At 31.0% G+C, this 17,142-nt stretch overlaps 1 protein-coding gene across 1 annotated transcript in view; it reads right to left on the bottom strand.

Annotated features, from left to right (window-relative positions):
* ACTR10 (actin related protein 10) overlaps positions 1 to 17,142 on the bottom strand; it is a 36,460-nt gene that overhangs the window by 17,120 nt on the left and 2,198 nt on the right. The window contains exons 2-10 of the mRNA XM_003756307.3: positions 14,156 to 14,228; positions 13,476 to 13,558; positions 10,185 to 10,293; positions 4,307 to 4,414; positions 3,278 to 3,345; positions 2,898 to 2,977; positions 2,242 to 2,277; positions 379 to 458; positions 225 to 298 (exon numbers count right to left, since the gene is read on the bottom strand). Of these exons, the coding sequence (XP_003756355.1) occupies positions 225 to 298; positions 379 to 458; positions 2,242 to 2,277; positions 2,898 to 2,977; positions 3,278 to 3,345; positions 4,307 to 4,414; positions 10,185 to 10,293; positions 13,476 to 13,558; positions 14,156 to 14,228 (711 nt within the window). The remainder of the gene's footprint in view (positions 1 to 224; positions 299 to 378; positions 459 to 2,241; positions 2,278 to 2,897; positions 2,978 to 3,277; positions 3,346 to 4,306; positions 4,415 to 10,184; positions 10,294 to 13,475; positions 13,559 to 14,155; positions 14,229 to 17,142) is intronic.

The raw sequence follows: 17,142 nt of genomic DNA, 5'->3' as shown, positions 1-17,142 counted from the left end.
AGTTTAGTTCTTTAATTTCCTCCTCTGTAAAATATGGGAGTTTGATTAGTTGCAACTAATCTTGCTATAAGACTCTGATTTTTAAAATAGTGTTGTTAAGACTGATATTAAGCTAAATTATTATAAAAATGATGAAATTTTTATAAATCAAATTCTTTTGAAAAAGTATACAAATAAATATTTCAGCTTGATTCATTAGCCTGCTTAGAAAAAGAATGTCTAACCTGATTGATCCAATTACGTGCAAAATCTTCTCTCCATCTAATGGGTAGTCTACTTCCGGAGGTGGGGAAGGTCGCTAAAAATATAAACAGCTACATTAGGAAAGATATCATAATTTCTAATCTTTGAGCAAACAAATGTGTACTTCAAGCTCACCTCAGCATTGCCATCAATGTTGAACTTTGCTGCTTGTATTTTAAGTCCCCGATGTAGATCGCTCACAAAACAAGTACGAACTTAACAGAAAAAAACAGTTTAATGGTAAAAGTGGTGAATTGGCTAATTAAATACAGACAAAACAAGTAAACTTGAAGTCTCTACAAGTATGACTGACATTTATCCAACTCGCTTATATTTTCAGTACTTTTGTATTTATTATTTTATTCTCCCAAGAATAATCTGAAGATAGTTTCAGATAATATTCTATTGGTGAAACACCCACATTTTTTAAAGGAAGGCTTTCCTTATAGTTGGAGATGAATTCTAAGTTTTGGAAATTTAAACTATGTTTACGAAAGATACTGGATTTGGATTCCAAGATATTGGAATTGGGTTCCAATTCTGTTACTAGCTATATGAATCTGAGCAAGTCATTTAGATTCAATGGGCCTCAATCTCCTCCTTCATTAAAAAGAAGTTGGACTAATGATCCCTACCATCTTTGCAATGAGGTATGACTGAAAGTCAAGAAATAAGAGTTAAAGCTCTACCATAAACTAGTTAGTAGATTTTTAAAAAAGTCACTTAATGTCTAGTCTTATTATTTTGGTATAGTGGGAAGAATATTGGCTCTAGAGTCAGAGACCCTGTGTTCAAATCCCATCTTTGTCACTTACTATCTGTGTGACTTTGGATAAGTCACTTAACTTTATTGGGCCTCAGTTTCTTTATCTGTAAAATGAGGGGGTTGAACTAGATGGGCTTTGAGATCCCTTTCCAGCTCTAAATTTATGACCTTCTCTGTTCCTCACCTGTAAAATGAAAATTTTGGATTAGATTATCTCTCAAGATCTCATCTTTCCCTAAAATTCCATCATTCTATGATTATCCATATATTTAGCATTTGTCTTATTGTATCCTAGATCGTTTATGTTAGGATTGTATAAAACTTTCACATCTATTGTTGCATCAACTTGAGTATTTCCTCAACTGACAGAGACCAAGAGTCCTCCAAACCAAAGTAGACCAGAATCTGCCCCTTTGTGATCAACTGAGGCCAACAGGCCTCTTAAGGTACATTGGCTTTTGAATGGCAATCTTTTGCTAGATTTTACTTGAAGTCTTGCCATCCTAAAGGATGAAGATCTGCTGGCACAGTCTTAAAGAATCTAGGGCTCTTCCATAATATGATGAGGCAAGGTTTTACACAACAGATAAATCTGGAAAAAAATATTTTACAAGCTTTCATTTTTCAGTGAATTAATGGCAAACACACTAAAATGAGAAAATTCTGATAAAAATGCACTATTAATAAATAAAAATAATAAAAAATAAAACTAAAATAACTTTCAGTATGTTGGCAATAGCAAAGTAGGAATCTATATAGTTGGGTAGAATCTCTTAATTCTTGAAGAGAAAGCCAATCAAGTAACAGTATACAATTCATGTAATATAGTATTATATGCTAAATTAATAAATGTAAAACAAAGGAAAAAAAAACTAAAATGCTAAACAACATTAATACAATGCTTTAGAAAATAAATTGTCATTTCAAGGCTACTTTATCCCTATAAGAATATGTTCTCTAAAGAAAGCATAACAGAATTTTCTCAATAAAATATTATGAATTACTGACGCAGGTCCCTACAAAACTAACATAAAGGAAGGAGAGAATATTTAAAAATGTAGCATGAATTATATTACATTAACCTTTTCCCTAGAAAACTACACATACATAAATTTATTTTTATGTGTGCATTTGGGCATATATATCTATTTTTATTATGAAACTTATAAGAAAATTAACATTTTATGAGGGAATGAAAAAAAATCAAGGTTTAAACAAATATAAAATATTACCTTTAATGTCTTCTAAAATAACTTCTGGAATTGAGCCTAAGAGAGAAATTAAATTTAGATAAAGAATTATACTAGTTAAAAATAAAATATGCTTATATTTTTATACAAATATTATAATGGCAAATGCTATTTAAAGAAAAACCAAATGGAAAAAGTAACTGTTTCAGTAAGAAAAACATGCATAATGATAAACTGTACTTGTCACCTTTTAAAATTCATCAGTCTTTGGCCCTGGCACCCTTGCAGACATTTGATAACATTGTCTTGTGATCTTACACTTGGTAAATTATTATCAGATTCTCTTCATATTTATAGTATCAATTTGTACTACAATGCAGAGGAGCCACTTTATATTTCAACCTGGAGCTAAGGAAATTGCACATCAGTTCATATCAAGGATTCTTAACCTTTTATTTGCATCATGGACTTTTTTGGTAGTATGATAAAGCTAATGGACTCCTCAGAATGTTTCAAAAATGCATAAAATATAAACCTAGTTACAAAGAAACTACACTGAAAAACAGTTATCAAGATATTTTTTAAAAGTGCATGGTCTCAAATGGGTAATCTCAGGTTTATTGAATTAACTTTACTGGTAATAACAATAAGATACACACGAGAAACAATATGCTTAGTTTAATTTAAACATTTCTTACTCATTACTGATGGGAGACTCTGTCCTTTAGTTGCACCTATGTCAACAGTGCATTGCTCCAATAGCTGAGTTTCCAGCTCCCTGAAGTTTTTAAAAATAAAGTTAGTGACACAAGTACACTGTAACTAATATCCTAAACTGAATTTGATATCCCTTCTGAAGATGAGGCAAAAGATCTAAAAATATATTTCATATCCTTAAGTATTATTCATTTTATTAGAATATCCTCTTATTCATAAAGGTAACAGCACTGGAGAGGGGGGGGATTGCATAATTAAAATAATTTCCATATCAGGGCATTTTCTATGGATTAAAGTTGAACAGCTGCATATGTATTTTTATGTCACGAGAGAACACATATATGTTTCCCAGAAAACTTACTTGTGAATGGCCTTTCCCCCTAAGGGGAGAGCTCCCCAACAATTCAGAATTGGTATTCCTTCATATATCTATAAAGAAGTCAAGGAAATCTTACAACACTGATAAAAATTAAATGTGCTTTGCCTACATATATCATCAGATTTTCAATATGTGGCTGAAAATTTTCATTATTCTTATGAGAGGTAGTAAAAGCACCATGGTCAGAGGGTCAGTCATGAAGACTTGATTTCAAGTACTTTCTAAGACACACACTGTCTATATGATCATAGTCAAGACATTTAAGTTCCCCAAATTATAGTACACTCCTTGATTCCAAGTCACAGAGCAATTATTAAGTTATATTGGTGGAGGGACCTGGCACAACTGGATTTCCCTATGATGATGAAATTATAGGTCTACCTTCCCTCCCCACAAAAAGAGCATATCTTTTCCCAGCTGGAAGTAACAACTCTCTCTTTTGTAGCCTAATAGTGCTTCAAATCTTTATTATTGCGTTTTCACACTATATTGAGACTAAATGTTTGTTTTCCCTGAAATAAGCAACATGATCACAAATATCACTCTTTCTTCTTTGCATCCCAAATTTCATATTGTCCTTTATATCAGGTGTTCAATGGGCTTCTCAGGAAGCCCAAAGACTGGCAAATTTCTTTATAATAGTAGCCTAAGGAAAATGTATGCTTCACCTTCTTTAAGCATTCTTTTGGGTTTGTAAAGCTTAAAATTTACCGATTATAGATCCCTCAAACTACAAGAATTACAAAACAATCTCTAGTGTCTCTTCCAGCTTAAAATTTATGATCCTTTGAACAATGATATCTTTTCTCTTTTTCGAATAGAGTTTCCTCTCTGATAAACTAAATGTCCCATGAATTCAGTAGTCAATATTATTATATTTCCCCATATTATTACATATCCACAAATAACCACACAGTGAGAAGCATCTGCAGTAAACAATTACAATTAGTTAAAAACATATAATTTTTGCCCAGTAGATCTGCCTTCAAATTTGTTGACAACAAAAGATACAGGTAGCACCATGCTTTCCCTATATCCGCAGTCTAATACCATGGCAGAATTAATCCCGAGTGTAAGAAGAGACATCAGATGACTGGGAGCAAGCAAAACAGATGGAACCTAAAGAAAAACAACCCCCCAAAAAAACCCAGATTGAGTTTCAGTATAAGGAGGTTTCTTTACATATTAATTGATGTATTTGATAATGAATTATTCTTTTACAGTAATTCATACCAACTGGCAAAGAACTAGGAACTAGAAGGATACTTATTAACTGAGGAATGGCTGAACAAATTACGATATATGAATGTGATGGAATGCTACTCATTATCAGAAATGATGTTTTCAGAAGAATCTGGGAAGACTTGTATAAACTTATACAAAGTGAAATAAGAAGAATCAGGAGAACAATTTATATAATTACAACAATATTGTATAAATAATGAATGCTGAAAGACAGTAACTGATCAACATCATAACTAATCATAACTTCAAAGGACTTAAGATGAAACATGCTAGTGACCTCCAGATAGTGAGCTAATGGAATCAGGATATGGATTAAAGTATTTTTTTTTCTTGACACAACTAATGAATGAAATTGTTTTGCATGAGTACACAGCTTTGTAATGAACTATTTTTCTTTTTTTTTTTATTAAAGCTTTTTATTTTTATTTATTTTATTTTATTAAAGCTTTTTTATTTTATAAACATATGAATGGGTAATTTTTCAACACAGACCCTTGCAAAACCTTGTGTTCCAAATTTTCCTCTCCTTCCCCCCCCCCCCGCTCCCCTACGTGGCAAGTAATCCAATATATGTTAAATACGTTAAATACAATATATGCATATATATTTATACAATTATCTTACTGCATTAAAAAAATCTGACCAAGAAGGAAAAAAAAAAACGAAAGAAAACAAAATGCAAGCGAACAACAGAAAGTGTGAAAGTGCTGTTATGGTCCATACTCAGTTCCCATGGTTCTCCCTCTGGGTGTAGATGGCTCTCTTTGTCACTGAACAGCTGGAACTGGTTTGAATCATCTCATTGTTGGAAAGAGTCATGTCCATCAGAATTTGTCATCATATAATCTTGTTGCCGTGTATGATGATTTCTTGGTTCTGCTCATTTCACTTAGCATCAGTTCCTGTAAGTCTCCCCAGGCCTCTCTAAAATCATGCTGTTGGTCATTTCTTACAGAATAATATTCCTTTAAATTAATATACCATAATTTATTCAGCCATTCTCCAATTGAAGGGCATTTACTCAGTTTCCAGTTTCTTGCCACTACAAAGAGGCCTGCCACAAACATTTTTGCACATGTGGTCCCTTTCCCTTCTTTAAGATCTCTTTGGGATATAAGCCCAGTAGTAGCACTACTGGATCAAAGGGTATGCACAGTTTTATAACTCTTTGGGCATAGCTCTAAATTGACCTCCAGAATGGCTGGATCTGTTCACAATTCCACCAACAATGTATTAGTTTCCCAGTTTTCCCACATCCCCTTCAACTTTTATTTATGAACTGTTTTTCTTGCCTTCTTAATGGATAGAGATAGGGGAAAAAAACATAGAACTGATGATAAAAATTTAATTATGACTTTTACCAATTATAATAATAAAGTTTTATGCTTATTTGACTAATTTATTTATATTTACTGAATGTCCAAAAGAGGGCTATTATAAAGAAGGAAAATAACTTTAGCTGACTTTACTTAAAAAGTAATAATTAAAAAAAATTCTATTTTCTCTTTTTTTTTTTTTGGGGGGGGGGAATGCAGTAGCAGGAAGATGTATGTGAGAAGGGGTTTTTAAAACTTTCCATAATATATAGTTCCTACCTTCTTTTCCAGAATTTTTTAATATTAAAAAATTTTTTCTTTTTGTTGTGAATTTAAAAAAGTAAACAAAATACATTTCAAAATATAAAGAAAAGGAAGAGAATTACATAAAAAACCATGAACTTCTATTACACACTACTTAAAAATATATCTATGTATGTATGTCCATATTATACTGGCATTTATCAATTCTTTCTTCATAAATCTTTTGTGGTTGATTTGAGTACTTATATTAAAAATAACTTGATTGTTCACAAATTTATTTGAATGACTGTGATATTACTGTATATGATATTCTTTTGGTTCTGTTCAATTCTCTTCATTATTCATGCATATCTTTCCACGTTTTTCTAAAACCATTTTAACTTTTCTTACAGCACAATAATATTCCATCACAATCATATACTACAACTTGTTTAGTCACTCCCAAACTTTTGGTTATCTTTTCAATTTACAGTTCTTTACTACCACAAAAAAGGCCTATTATAAATACGTTAGAACATATAGGTTCTTTTTCCATTCCCTAATTAACTTAGGAAATATTATTGTTACTGGATCAAAGAGTATCCATAGTTTTATACCTCTTTGGGCAAAATTCCAAATTGCTCTCCAAAATGGATGGATCAGTTCACTTTCATCAACAGCATATTAATGTCCTAATTTTTCTACATCCCCTTCCAACATTTGTCATTTTCCTCTTCTTTCATTTTAGTCAATCTGATAGGTAAAGCATATCTCAAAGTTGTTTTAATTTGCATTTCTCTAGTTAATAATGACTTAGAGCATTTTTTTCTTATGATTATATGTAGTTTTTGTTTCTTCACCAAAAAACTGCCTGTTCATATTCTTTGATCATTTATCAATTGGAGAAATAACCAATTTTTAAAATAAGAAATCCACATTAAGTAATTTAATATTATTTTCCTTCACCCTCTAGACTTCACTATCCTAGACCAGGGCTTCTTTAACTTTTTTGACTTGTGACACCATTTTGCCCAAGAAATTTTAACATGACACTAGGAAAATAAGTATATAAAATGGGTATGCAAATCAAGCATTTACTGATAATAAATCATAATTTCGTGACCTCCACATTCAGCTACAAAACCCCACATGGGGTCATAAACCTCAGTTTAAGAAGCATGTTCTAGGTAGTCCATCTTCTCCTTTCTCTGGGTTTCTATACAGGTTGTCCTCACATCTGGAAGACATTTTCTATTCATATCCATCTCTTAGAATGCCCAAGGTATTACTTGAGTTGCAACCTCTTATATAAACCCTCTCCTGACCCCTTTAGTTTTGAATGCCTTACAGATTACTTACATTACTTAAATCTGCTTTGTTTTATTTATCTAACTGTGTACATATTCTATCCCTCCAGTAGAATGTAAGGTCTTTGAAGGTAGGGACTGCTTTGTTTTGGTTTTGTCTAATACAATGTCTTCTTGAATTGAATAAAATAATGGAAGTAGTCTATGGGGAAGTAAAAAAAGGCTAACTCATTTTATGTTATATGACTGAACTAGATGATTGCTGAGGTCCCTTTCAATTCTAAAATTTAGTAATTCTATGAAAAGGATCCCAAATTTAAGGGGGGAAAAGCCACATGCATGTCTCAAATATTCTTTTTTACATTCTCAAAATTATGAAGGAGAAACTAAGCATCAGTCACAATTTGTAACAGAAACTGTATTTTAAAAGATTATAGTACAGTTAAAATTGACACATCAAATTACTTAAATCTTTGATTTTTGTGAGACTAAACTGTTTGTACTCTTTATACATCAAAATGGGAGGATAATAGCACTTTTCCCCGAGCACATTTTAATTATACTAACTAAAAATACAAAAACAGCTAAAAATTTGTTGGGGGAAAAAAAAAGGATAGTACTTTCTTTCTTTTCTTTTTGCTGAGGCAATTGGGGTTAAGTGACTTGCCCAGGGTCACACAGCTGGGAAGCATTAATTGTCTGAGGCCAAATTTGAACTCAGGTCTTCCTGACTTTAGGGCCAGTTCTCTATTCACTGCGCCATCTAGCTGCCTCAGGATGGTACTTTCTAAATAAGGAATATGTGGCAGATATAACAATTAATTAGGAATGTTGATATGTGATAAAACTCTTTAAAACTATAAAAGATGAAGAGCTAAGAAACTATAATTGCAGCATACAGGTTTCTAACAGTTCACAGAGAATAGGTTGTCTTCAAATATCGAACGATATACGTGGAATAATTGTTTTTTTTTCTTTTGAATAAATCCTGAAGGTGTGGCTTTAAAAATTTAAACAACGAAAAGATTCTAATCAATTGTAAGAATGTTTAAAAAATTTCAATTATGCAAATGAAATAGTGATAGCATAATTTCCTTACAAAAGGGTAAATCTGAGATTGATATCTTCTCTTATTTTTAACTGAGAAACAATATGCTGCAGTATTATAAAAAAATTGTACCCAGAGTTAATCTATCAAGAGAGGCTATGAAAATAGGCCCATGAAATTATAACTATTATTTCAAGTAGTACTAGCCTTGTACTTGCTAATCTACTTAATTAGCAAGATTTAGAGCTTATTATATCTTAATTAAAAATGTCTGTTAATAAAAAAAGGAGCCAGTTGGTGTCAAAGTGATTTTATAAGTGCTCCAAACAATAAAATACTTGTTATTTCTACTTGTTGATGAAAGAAAATGTTCTCTCAACTATCTAGAAACTTTTATTTTGAGGGAATTAATTTAATAATAAATGTTAAATGGTTTCACTGATGGTTCTAATTCTATTTTATTGGGTTTTCAAAAATTGTTTAATGGGAAAGGAAGAGAACAAGTATTTATTTAATGCCGACTTTGTATCAGGCACTATGCTAAGTATATGTCATTTGATTCTCATAACAATTCTGTGAGAAAGGTGATACTATTATTCTTATTTTACAGATGAGGAAACTGAAGTCATAATTAAGTTAGGTTAAGTCACTTGCCAAGGGTCACATAGCTAATAAATATTCAAAGCTCAATTTGATCTCAAGTCTTTCTGAAGTTGAATTTGAACTCAGGTCTTCCTGATTTCAGGTCCAGTTCTCTATTACTAAGCCACCTAGTTTCCTAAGTTTGTTTAAAGCTTTACATATAAATATTGGAAGAATAAATTTGTCCTAAAATCATTAATATATTATACCAAATCCCCACTATAAAGTCATGAATCCCATCCCACTGCAATGTTATTTAACATTCATAATTTAACTAGTCTTAAAATGTTGTTTCATTATATTTTCACAAAATCAATGAACATTTTAAGCAGATTATCCATGTATATTTATAAAATTTTAAAACTCATGTTAAAGCTTAAAAAATGTTTCTAGAATATCAAACTAAAAGAATTTTACTTAATAACTAAGAAATTTAAAAGTAATCTGCAGATGAAGATCTTAAAGGTAAATATGGTTCAAATGCTCAACTTTCCTTGAGAGAGGACTTAAAAAACACCAAAACATACATGCTCATCACTAGAAGAGGAGCCACAATTGTAGTAATTAGTTTTTTCAGCCACAGTGATTCTTAAAGACTATGGAGCAGATTGCTCTAGTAGAAGGAGTAATGATACCCACTGAAAACTTGAAGTAAGAAATAATTAGGAGAGTCATAATACAAAGCATCAATAAGTGATAAAAAGGCTTAAAATAAACTCACTTTATAAAAGCTCCAAATGTTTTTTTTTTAAATTTGAAAGAATTTTTGAGATAGGGAAATAAAAACTAGCTAAATCAAGAAATCTGTTAGTATTCCAAATTTTCTAATGTTGAAAAGAAACAGGAAACTGAAGGAATCCTACAGTAATCTTTTTTTTTTTTAAAGAAGAGTCCTTCAGTTCTTCTCTGTCACCTATCTTGACATAATATCCTGTCACCTATCTGAATAAGTTGTTCAGTGTACACATTTAATAAAAAAATCAGTGCAATACTGTAAGCAGTAGAACAAACTCAACAAAATCCTCTACTGTTGTTCTTTTAGAATTCTACTTCAAAATAATCTAGGCATTCAATTAAAAAGTAGATACCTCAAAATACTTGAAAAGAACACGGGTGAGTGTTTCTCTGAAGTGGGAAGGACACAAAACAGATTCAATAATCACAACTCGGCGGTCTCTGGGATTCACCAAGAGATGTCTGAAAAACAATGAATTTTTAAAAGATTACCAAAATACATTTTAAAAATGATATTTTGAGATTTTCTTCTGTATTAGGAAATGGTTAGTTGGTTGTTATCCTCTGCTTTTGAAGAGAACCAAAATCCCAACATGAAAGAGTCAAGTTATAGTATTTCTGACTGTGGCTAATCAGACCAATACGAGTGTGGAGTACTCTGCTACAGGCTGGACACAAATAGTCTATATTTAGTAAACAGTCTATAGACTATTTGTCTAAATAGTCTATATTCTTTGGCCACAAATTCCTTCCTTCTTCATAGATCTAAGAGATAGACTATCCTTTGTTCTTCTAATTTGCTTACAGTATCACTGTTTATGTCTAAATCAGGAACCCATTTCAACCTTATCTTGATATAGAATGTAAAGTGTTGGTCAATACTTAGTTTCTGCCATTGTATTATTTTTTCTGACCTGTTGTGAGCACTTGCCCTATGTGAATTTCCATAAAATTTAGTAATGACACTTCACTAATTTATAAGACGGTGTATAACTAAAATAGTCACTCAGGGTAGTCACACAGAAACTCAGTACATCTGAAAAAAACTTTTTAATTATATTTGTGCTTTAATGCAGTAGTAAATAAGCAATATGTAAGTGCTATGGGAAGGAATACAAGCCTCCACAAGGTACTTTTATGCATTTAAGGACTTCAATTTGGTACAACCATAATCCCCTAAATTTATCATGAAGGGAGAAGGGCCTACTTTCTTAAGTCTTCTCTAGGGTAAAATTTGATCTTTATAATTAGTGTTCAATTCTGTTTTCTTTTTCCTTATCTTTTTGAAGTCATTAAGACTATTTTGACTGATTCTGCTCATTTCATCACTATATAACTCTTCTCAACCATTCCTGAATCCTCTCTGAGTTTTTTATATCTTTAATTTCTTACAATACTATACCATTCCACAATCTAAACTAATATAAGACATTTTGTTTTGCTATTTCCCAAATAATGGGCACCTTTGTTTTCAATATTTTGCTATCAAAGTGCTACTATGAATATTTTGGGTTTTTGTGTGTGTATATGTAGACACAAAAACACATATACATTTATAGATAGAAACAAAGAGAGTTCTGTGTACATTTTTAAATTGTTTGCCTCTATAGACACACACACACACACACGCACACGCACACACAAAGAGACAGAAAGAACATTTTTGCATCCTACATCCTCATTATAATTTGAAGTATTTTATTAATAGAGGTATTCCCATATATATTTATATTTCTATCTGCATGTGTGTATATAAAAAATAAAAATCTTTTTTTCTGTGATGAATTTTCTTGTGGTAAATGTCTAGAGAGGACATCTCTGGATTAAAGGAAAAAGTTAATTTTAGTCATTTTTAAAAAGAATGATTCCAAAATGCTTTTAAGAACTGTCGGTCCCAACGATAGTTTTGTTGATCGTGTATTAGTGGTACCTGTCTGCCTGCAACTCCTTCAACACCAACTGTTAGCATTAAAAAAATGCTAATTCATCTCTGCCAATTTGTTGGGTATAACGTGAAATCTCAGAATTGTTTTGATATTTGCAATTTGGTGCAATATTTCATATGGTTAATAGCTTGCAGTTACTCTTTTAAGAACTGTTTGCTCCTAACTTTTAATTATTTATTCATTGGATAATGTTTTTCATCTTGTTACTTTCCTGATTAATAGCTTTTTTCAACTTCATTGATTTTGTTTATCTGGCTACTTTTTGGGGGATATGCTCTGTCCCTTGTTTAGGTAAGAATTCTACCCCTTGCCATAGCTGTGAAAGTTTTTTTTTAAATCACATTGAGGGCTTTCTTATATCTACTTTAAGCTAATGGTGATTAAATATGCTGGTATAAACCTAATTTCTTCTAAATGGCTTCTCTGTTTTCCCAGAAGTTTTTGTCAAATAGGGCATTCTTCTCTGAGGAATTTATGTCCTCTGGTTTATTAAACTTGGGGTTACTGAATTCAATTGATTGTTCTGATTTCTGATTTTTTTTTTTTGCTGAGGCAATTGGGGTTAAGTGACTTGCCCCAGGTCACACAACTAGGACGTGTTAAGTGTCTGAGACCATATTTAAAGTCAGGTCCTCCTGACTTTAGGGCTGGTGCTCTATCCACTGTACCACCTAGCTGTTCCCTTTGATTTCTGATTCTTGAACAAATCTATTTTCTCCCATTGATCAACTTCTCTATTCTTAAAACCAGAACCAGAAAATTTTGATAATCATTTTGTGACATAATTTTAAAATTATATCTTTAATCCTGTGGGTTTATGTATGTATTTACATGCATATACACACGTACACACATCTACATGCATACATGTGTCTATATGTGTATTCAACTTAGTCATTTAATATACTGCAGTAATCTTTTTTGCTAGGATTATTTTTTTACATTTTTGCATCATTATTCCTTGGTGATACTGATCTATAGTTCTCATTCTTTCCCTTATCTCTCTCTGGTTGAGGTGTAAAGGCCACATTTGCCAAATAAAACAAGTCTAGTGTTTTCTTTTCCAATTTTTTGAGGCTAATTTATGTAATATTAATTACATACATACATACATTAATTACACACATACATACATAAAGAACAAGTAATGTTCTTTAAGCATCTGACAGAATTTCAAAGTTACTTCCCTCTCCCCTTTAATAAGTGCTTTACAGTTTGTACAATTTCATTTCTTGAGTGGTTTAAGATATTTATTTCATGTTCTTTTAACTTATGTATTTTATATTTTTGTAAATATCTATCCATTTCTTTAAAATTTTTTATTTCCTAGCATGTAATTTATGTAAAAAGTTCAGATAATTTTAAAAATTTCTTTTCTGTTATGATTTTGCCTTGTTTAATTTTTTTTTAGCAATTTGACTTGTATCTCATTTGATTAGCTTAGCTTAAGATTTATTGATTCTGTCTTTTCAAAGAAAGAATTTTCCAATTTTGTTTATTAATTCTATATTATTTTGTTTTCTACTTTACCAATTCTTTCATTTTCAAAATTTTTTCTAATTTTCCTAATATTAGGGGGGTAAACTTTACTTTAAAACCAATGTGACACAAAGCAATCAAATATTACTGACAGATATTATGTTCAAGGCTTTAAAAAAAAAGTTTATCTGCTAACAAAAGAAAAAAGATACCTCTTACCTGAAATACAATGTGTGGATGAATTCCTTTAGGTAGGCATACAGTTCTTCAGTGTTAATATTATACTGAACAACTTTAATAGACTGAAAAATATTAAAATGTTATCAGTTATTTATAGTTGAAAATCATTTTATAGATTTGAAAGATACTTTCACTTAATTATGAAAATTTTAATTAAAGCTTAATGTATTCTTTTTTAACAAATACAATTAATTGGTGCTGAAAGACAATGTAGAAATTTTATTAGATATTTCATTCTTTTGCAAGTCAAAAGTATTTAGAAAAGTACAAGAAAGAAATCCAGGTTAAAATGGCCATCCAGTTACTTGTCAGCATTTGTACTATAACATTACAAAGAAAGTAGGTTTCCCATAATTTGAAAAACAATTCTATAGGAATTTACTTATTCTATTCTATTTATTACAATACTACAAATACCAATTACATGTTTAGTTTATATTGAGAATTTCTAGAAAATTAAGAAGTTACTATATGATTTTAAAAAATTTTCAAGATCACATATTTTTTCACTTGGGAACAGGAAATATCATGGAAATTTATTTAAAAATGGTACTAATCTTTTCCAGATTAAAAAAAAAAAAAAAAGAAAAACCTATGCCAAATAATTATTGATTACCTGCTTTGTATTCTATTGTACTATTAAGTAATTAAATAAGTACCTTGGACACTCCAGCTTTCTTGATTACACTAGGGATTATACATCTTGGACCAGTTTCTCCTGCAAATCCACACCTGAAAATCATAAATTCAAAATATTTTCAAACATTTTGCATGATTTTCAATACAATTCAATATAATGCACATAATAATATATAAAAAGAGATGAATGACAAATCCATAATATTCCCTAAAGTCTATAGAAAGGATCTCTCTAAAAATTTCAAATAAACAAGAATCAAAGCTTTTGGATATCTTTACTCTTTCTCTCTCTCTTTTTTTTTTTACTCATTTTTACTCACTTTTCAAGAGTCAGAAAGACCAGTGTTTGAAGCTACAATGTTATTACCAAGGGGTATGATCTTGGGCAAATCACTTAATTTTTCTGAGATTAACTTTAATCTAAGTCTCTTAACCCAAGGGTCTTTTTTTCATTGTAAAAGTGATCAAAATATCTATTCTTTGTCTCATTGGTTTGTCAAACTAATATCAACATGATTAAATGAGATAATTGAAATATTCTGAAAATCTTAAAGTACTATATAAATTAACTATTACTAATTAACAATATTAATAATTATTAATCTCAAATTATTTTAATTATTTACAACTTATTATTAATTATAATTAATAACAGAAATTAAACTAGGTTGAGTTCACTTTTTAAAGTTGTTTATTGTACAATATTACTCTATTGGTCAACTTCCAAAGAAAACAAAAGCATTTTATTTTACTTTTAATGGAAGATAACAGCCTATTAGAATCTGGAGGGACTTTTGAGAATATCTAATGCAATTGTTTCATTTCAGGAATATAGAAATAGATTTAGAAAGTGAAAGTAAGTATATTTCTCTTGATCCTGATCTTCACTTGTTATTTCAGTGAGAAAATTTTATCACTTGTTTTTTTTTTCCTATAGAATTTCCTTCTAATTCTCATCCAATGTGCTTCAACTATAATTGTATTTCTCTTCTCCATTGATTTCAAATCTTTTGAAATGTATTGTTTTCTGTATTCCTCTTTAGTCTATTTCATCTTGGAGTCATGAGAACTGGTTTCAAATTCTGAATCTCACACTAAATCTACCATCCCAGACTACTCTTTTAATATTTCTGGGCCAGTTTTCTCTTCTATAATATTTACCTCACAGAATTTATAAGAAAAGCTCTTTGTAACACATAAATTACTATGAAAGGCAAGCAATTATTTTTCCTTTGTTCTTGCTGTATTTTATGATAACTACCTTTTTCTTGATCTCTCCCTCTGTTTATTTTTGACTTGGTTGTCCTCATCCCTCACATCATATTATTAGAGATGGTCAGTATTTGTTTTGCTTGATTATGCATAATTGTTATATATTTTTTTCTTTCCTTCCCTTTTTTTTTAATAGAGGGGTGATCACAGAAGAGAAAAATAAAAAGTAGGGCCTCCGGAGATATCAGTCTTTGTTGTTCTATACAGAGACAATCATTGAGGAATGCATTAAATTACCTGGTTTCTAATATAATTTGTATAACATATTAATATATTCCTTATTATAACTTCAGAACTAACACTTTTATATAGATGACAGTGATCTAAGAAAAAATTTTTTCTCACATTTATGGGCACTTTGCAGTTTTCAAAGCACTTATGGTAATTGGAATGGGCATTAGCAGGACCTTTGTTAGGTCCTTCTTGTTAACTAAGAGCAGAAAAACAAGATGCTGTTGCCCACTTTGTCATAAATTGAATACAATTATCCACCTAGCCAGGTGCAGGGAGCTTGGGTCTGGTAACAGGATGTGGGAAACTTACATGCTTTCGAAATTTTGTTTTGACAAATTCTGACCAATGGTTAAAGTGTAAACATCTCCTTTTTGGGAGGCGGTACCCCTTATTCGATAAATACTCATCACAAACTACCTCTTCTAACCAACCAGTTCCTTGATGCTACTTGATTTCATTCTGCTTTTGTGACAACAGAGCCCCTTAATTTGAGAAACCAATCTGATGTCCTGGTAATTTTTACCTATCAAATCTTCTCTACCCCTGCAGTAATGACATTGTCATTTGAGCTTTATGGTCCCTTGAGGCAGGCTAACCTCTATTTTATAGATGAGGAAATTTTTTTTTTAATAACTTTTTGTTGCCAGAACCCATGCCAGGGTAATTTTTTTACAACAGTATCCCTTGCACTCACTTCTGTTCCGATTTTTCCCCTCCCTCCCTCCACCTCCTCCCCCAGATGGCAAGCAGTCTATAGATGAGGAATTTGAAGCTCAGAGATACTGACTTAAGTGAATGAGGGATTTCACTTTAACTAGCACTTAAACATTTTATGCATGATACCGTGTTAGGTGCAGGGGATACCGAGATAAAATAAGACTAAGTATTTGCCTTCATAGAACTTACAAATGTAGAAACAAAGAAAATACATGAATGCAAATAACATGAGTATCAAGGATCTTATAACAGGCACAGCACAGAAAGGTCAATTTAAAACCTTCTAAATATCCTCTTTCTTCTATCAAATCATGCTGCTTGCAGACATCATTCTAATTTTTTGTTTGAATTTTAAATTCAATTTTCTTCCTGACTAGTATTTTCACTTACAGTTCCTGCTTGGATTTATCACTGCCACCTAAAACTAAATCCCTTTACCCTTTCCTCTGGAATTCCCATCTTCCTTATATTCCCATCACCCAAAGGGGCATTAGAATGCTCCAAACCTTCAAGACATGCAATTCAGATTTTAAATTACCATTCTGATCTTTATTTAATATGCTATGACAATTATAAAGCCCTGCAGATTTTAAAATTTTATCACAAATTTATTATTTATTTTTGCCATTTTCTCCCCTAAATTTTGAATTTCAAATTCTCTCCCTTCCACTCCTAGCCTCTGCACATGTCCATAGAGAAAGACAAAAAATAAGGTATCAGTTATACATGTGAAATCAAGCAAAACATAATTCCATGTTAACCATATTTTTTTTAAAAAGCAAAA

The sequence above is a fragment of the Sarcophilus harrisii genome, chromosome 2, assembly GCF_902635505.1.
Source record: "Sarcophilus harrisii chromosome 2, mSarHar1.11, whole genome shotgun sequence".
In the NCBI taxonomy this organism is placed as follows: domain Eukaryota; kingdom Metazoa; phylum Chordata; class Mammalia; order Dasyuromorphia; family Dasyuridae; genus Sarcophilus; species Sarcophilus harrisii.
The sequence above is the reverse complement of the archived record's forward strand: the minus strand, read 5'-3'. Positions and strand labels throughout refer to the sequence as shown.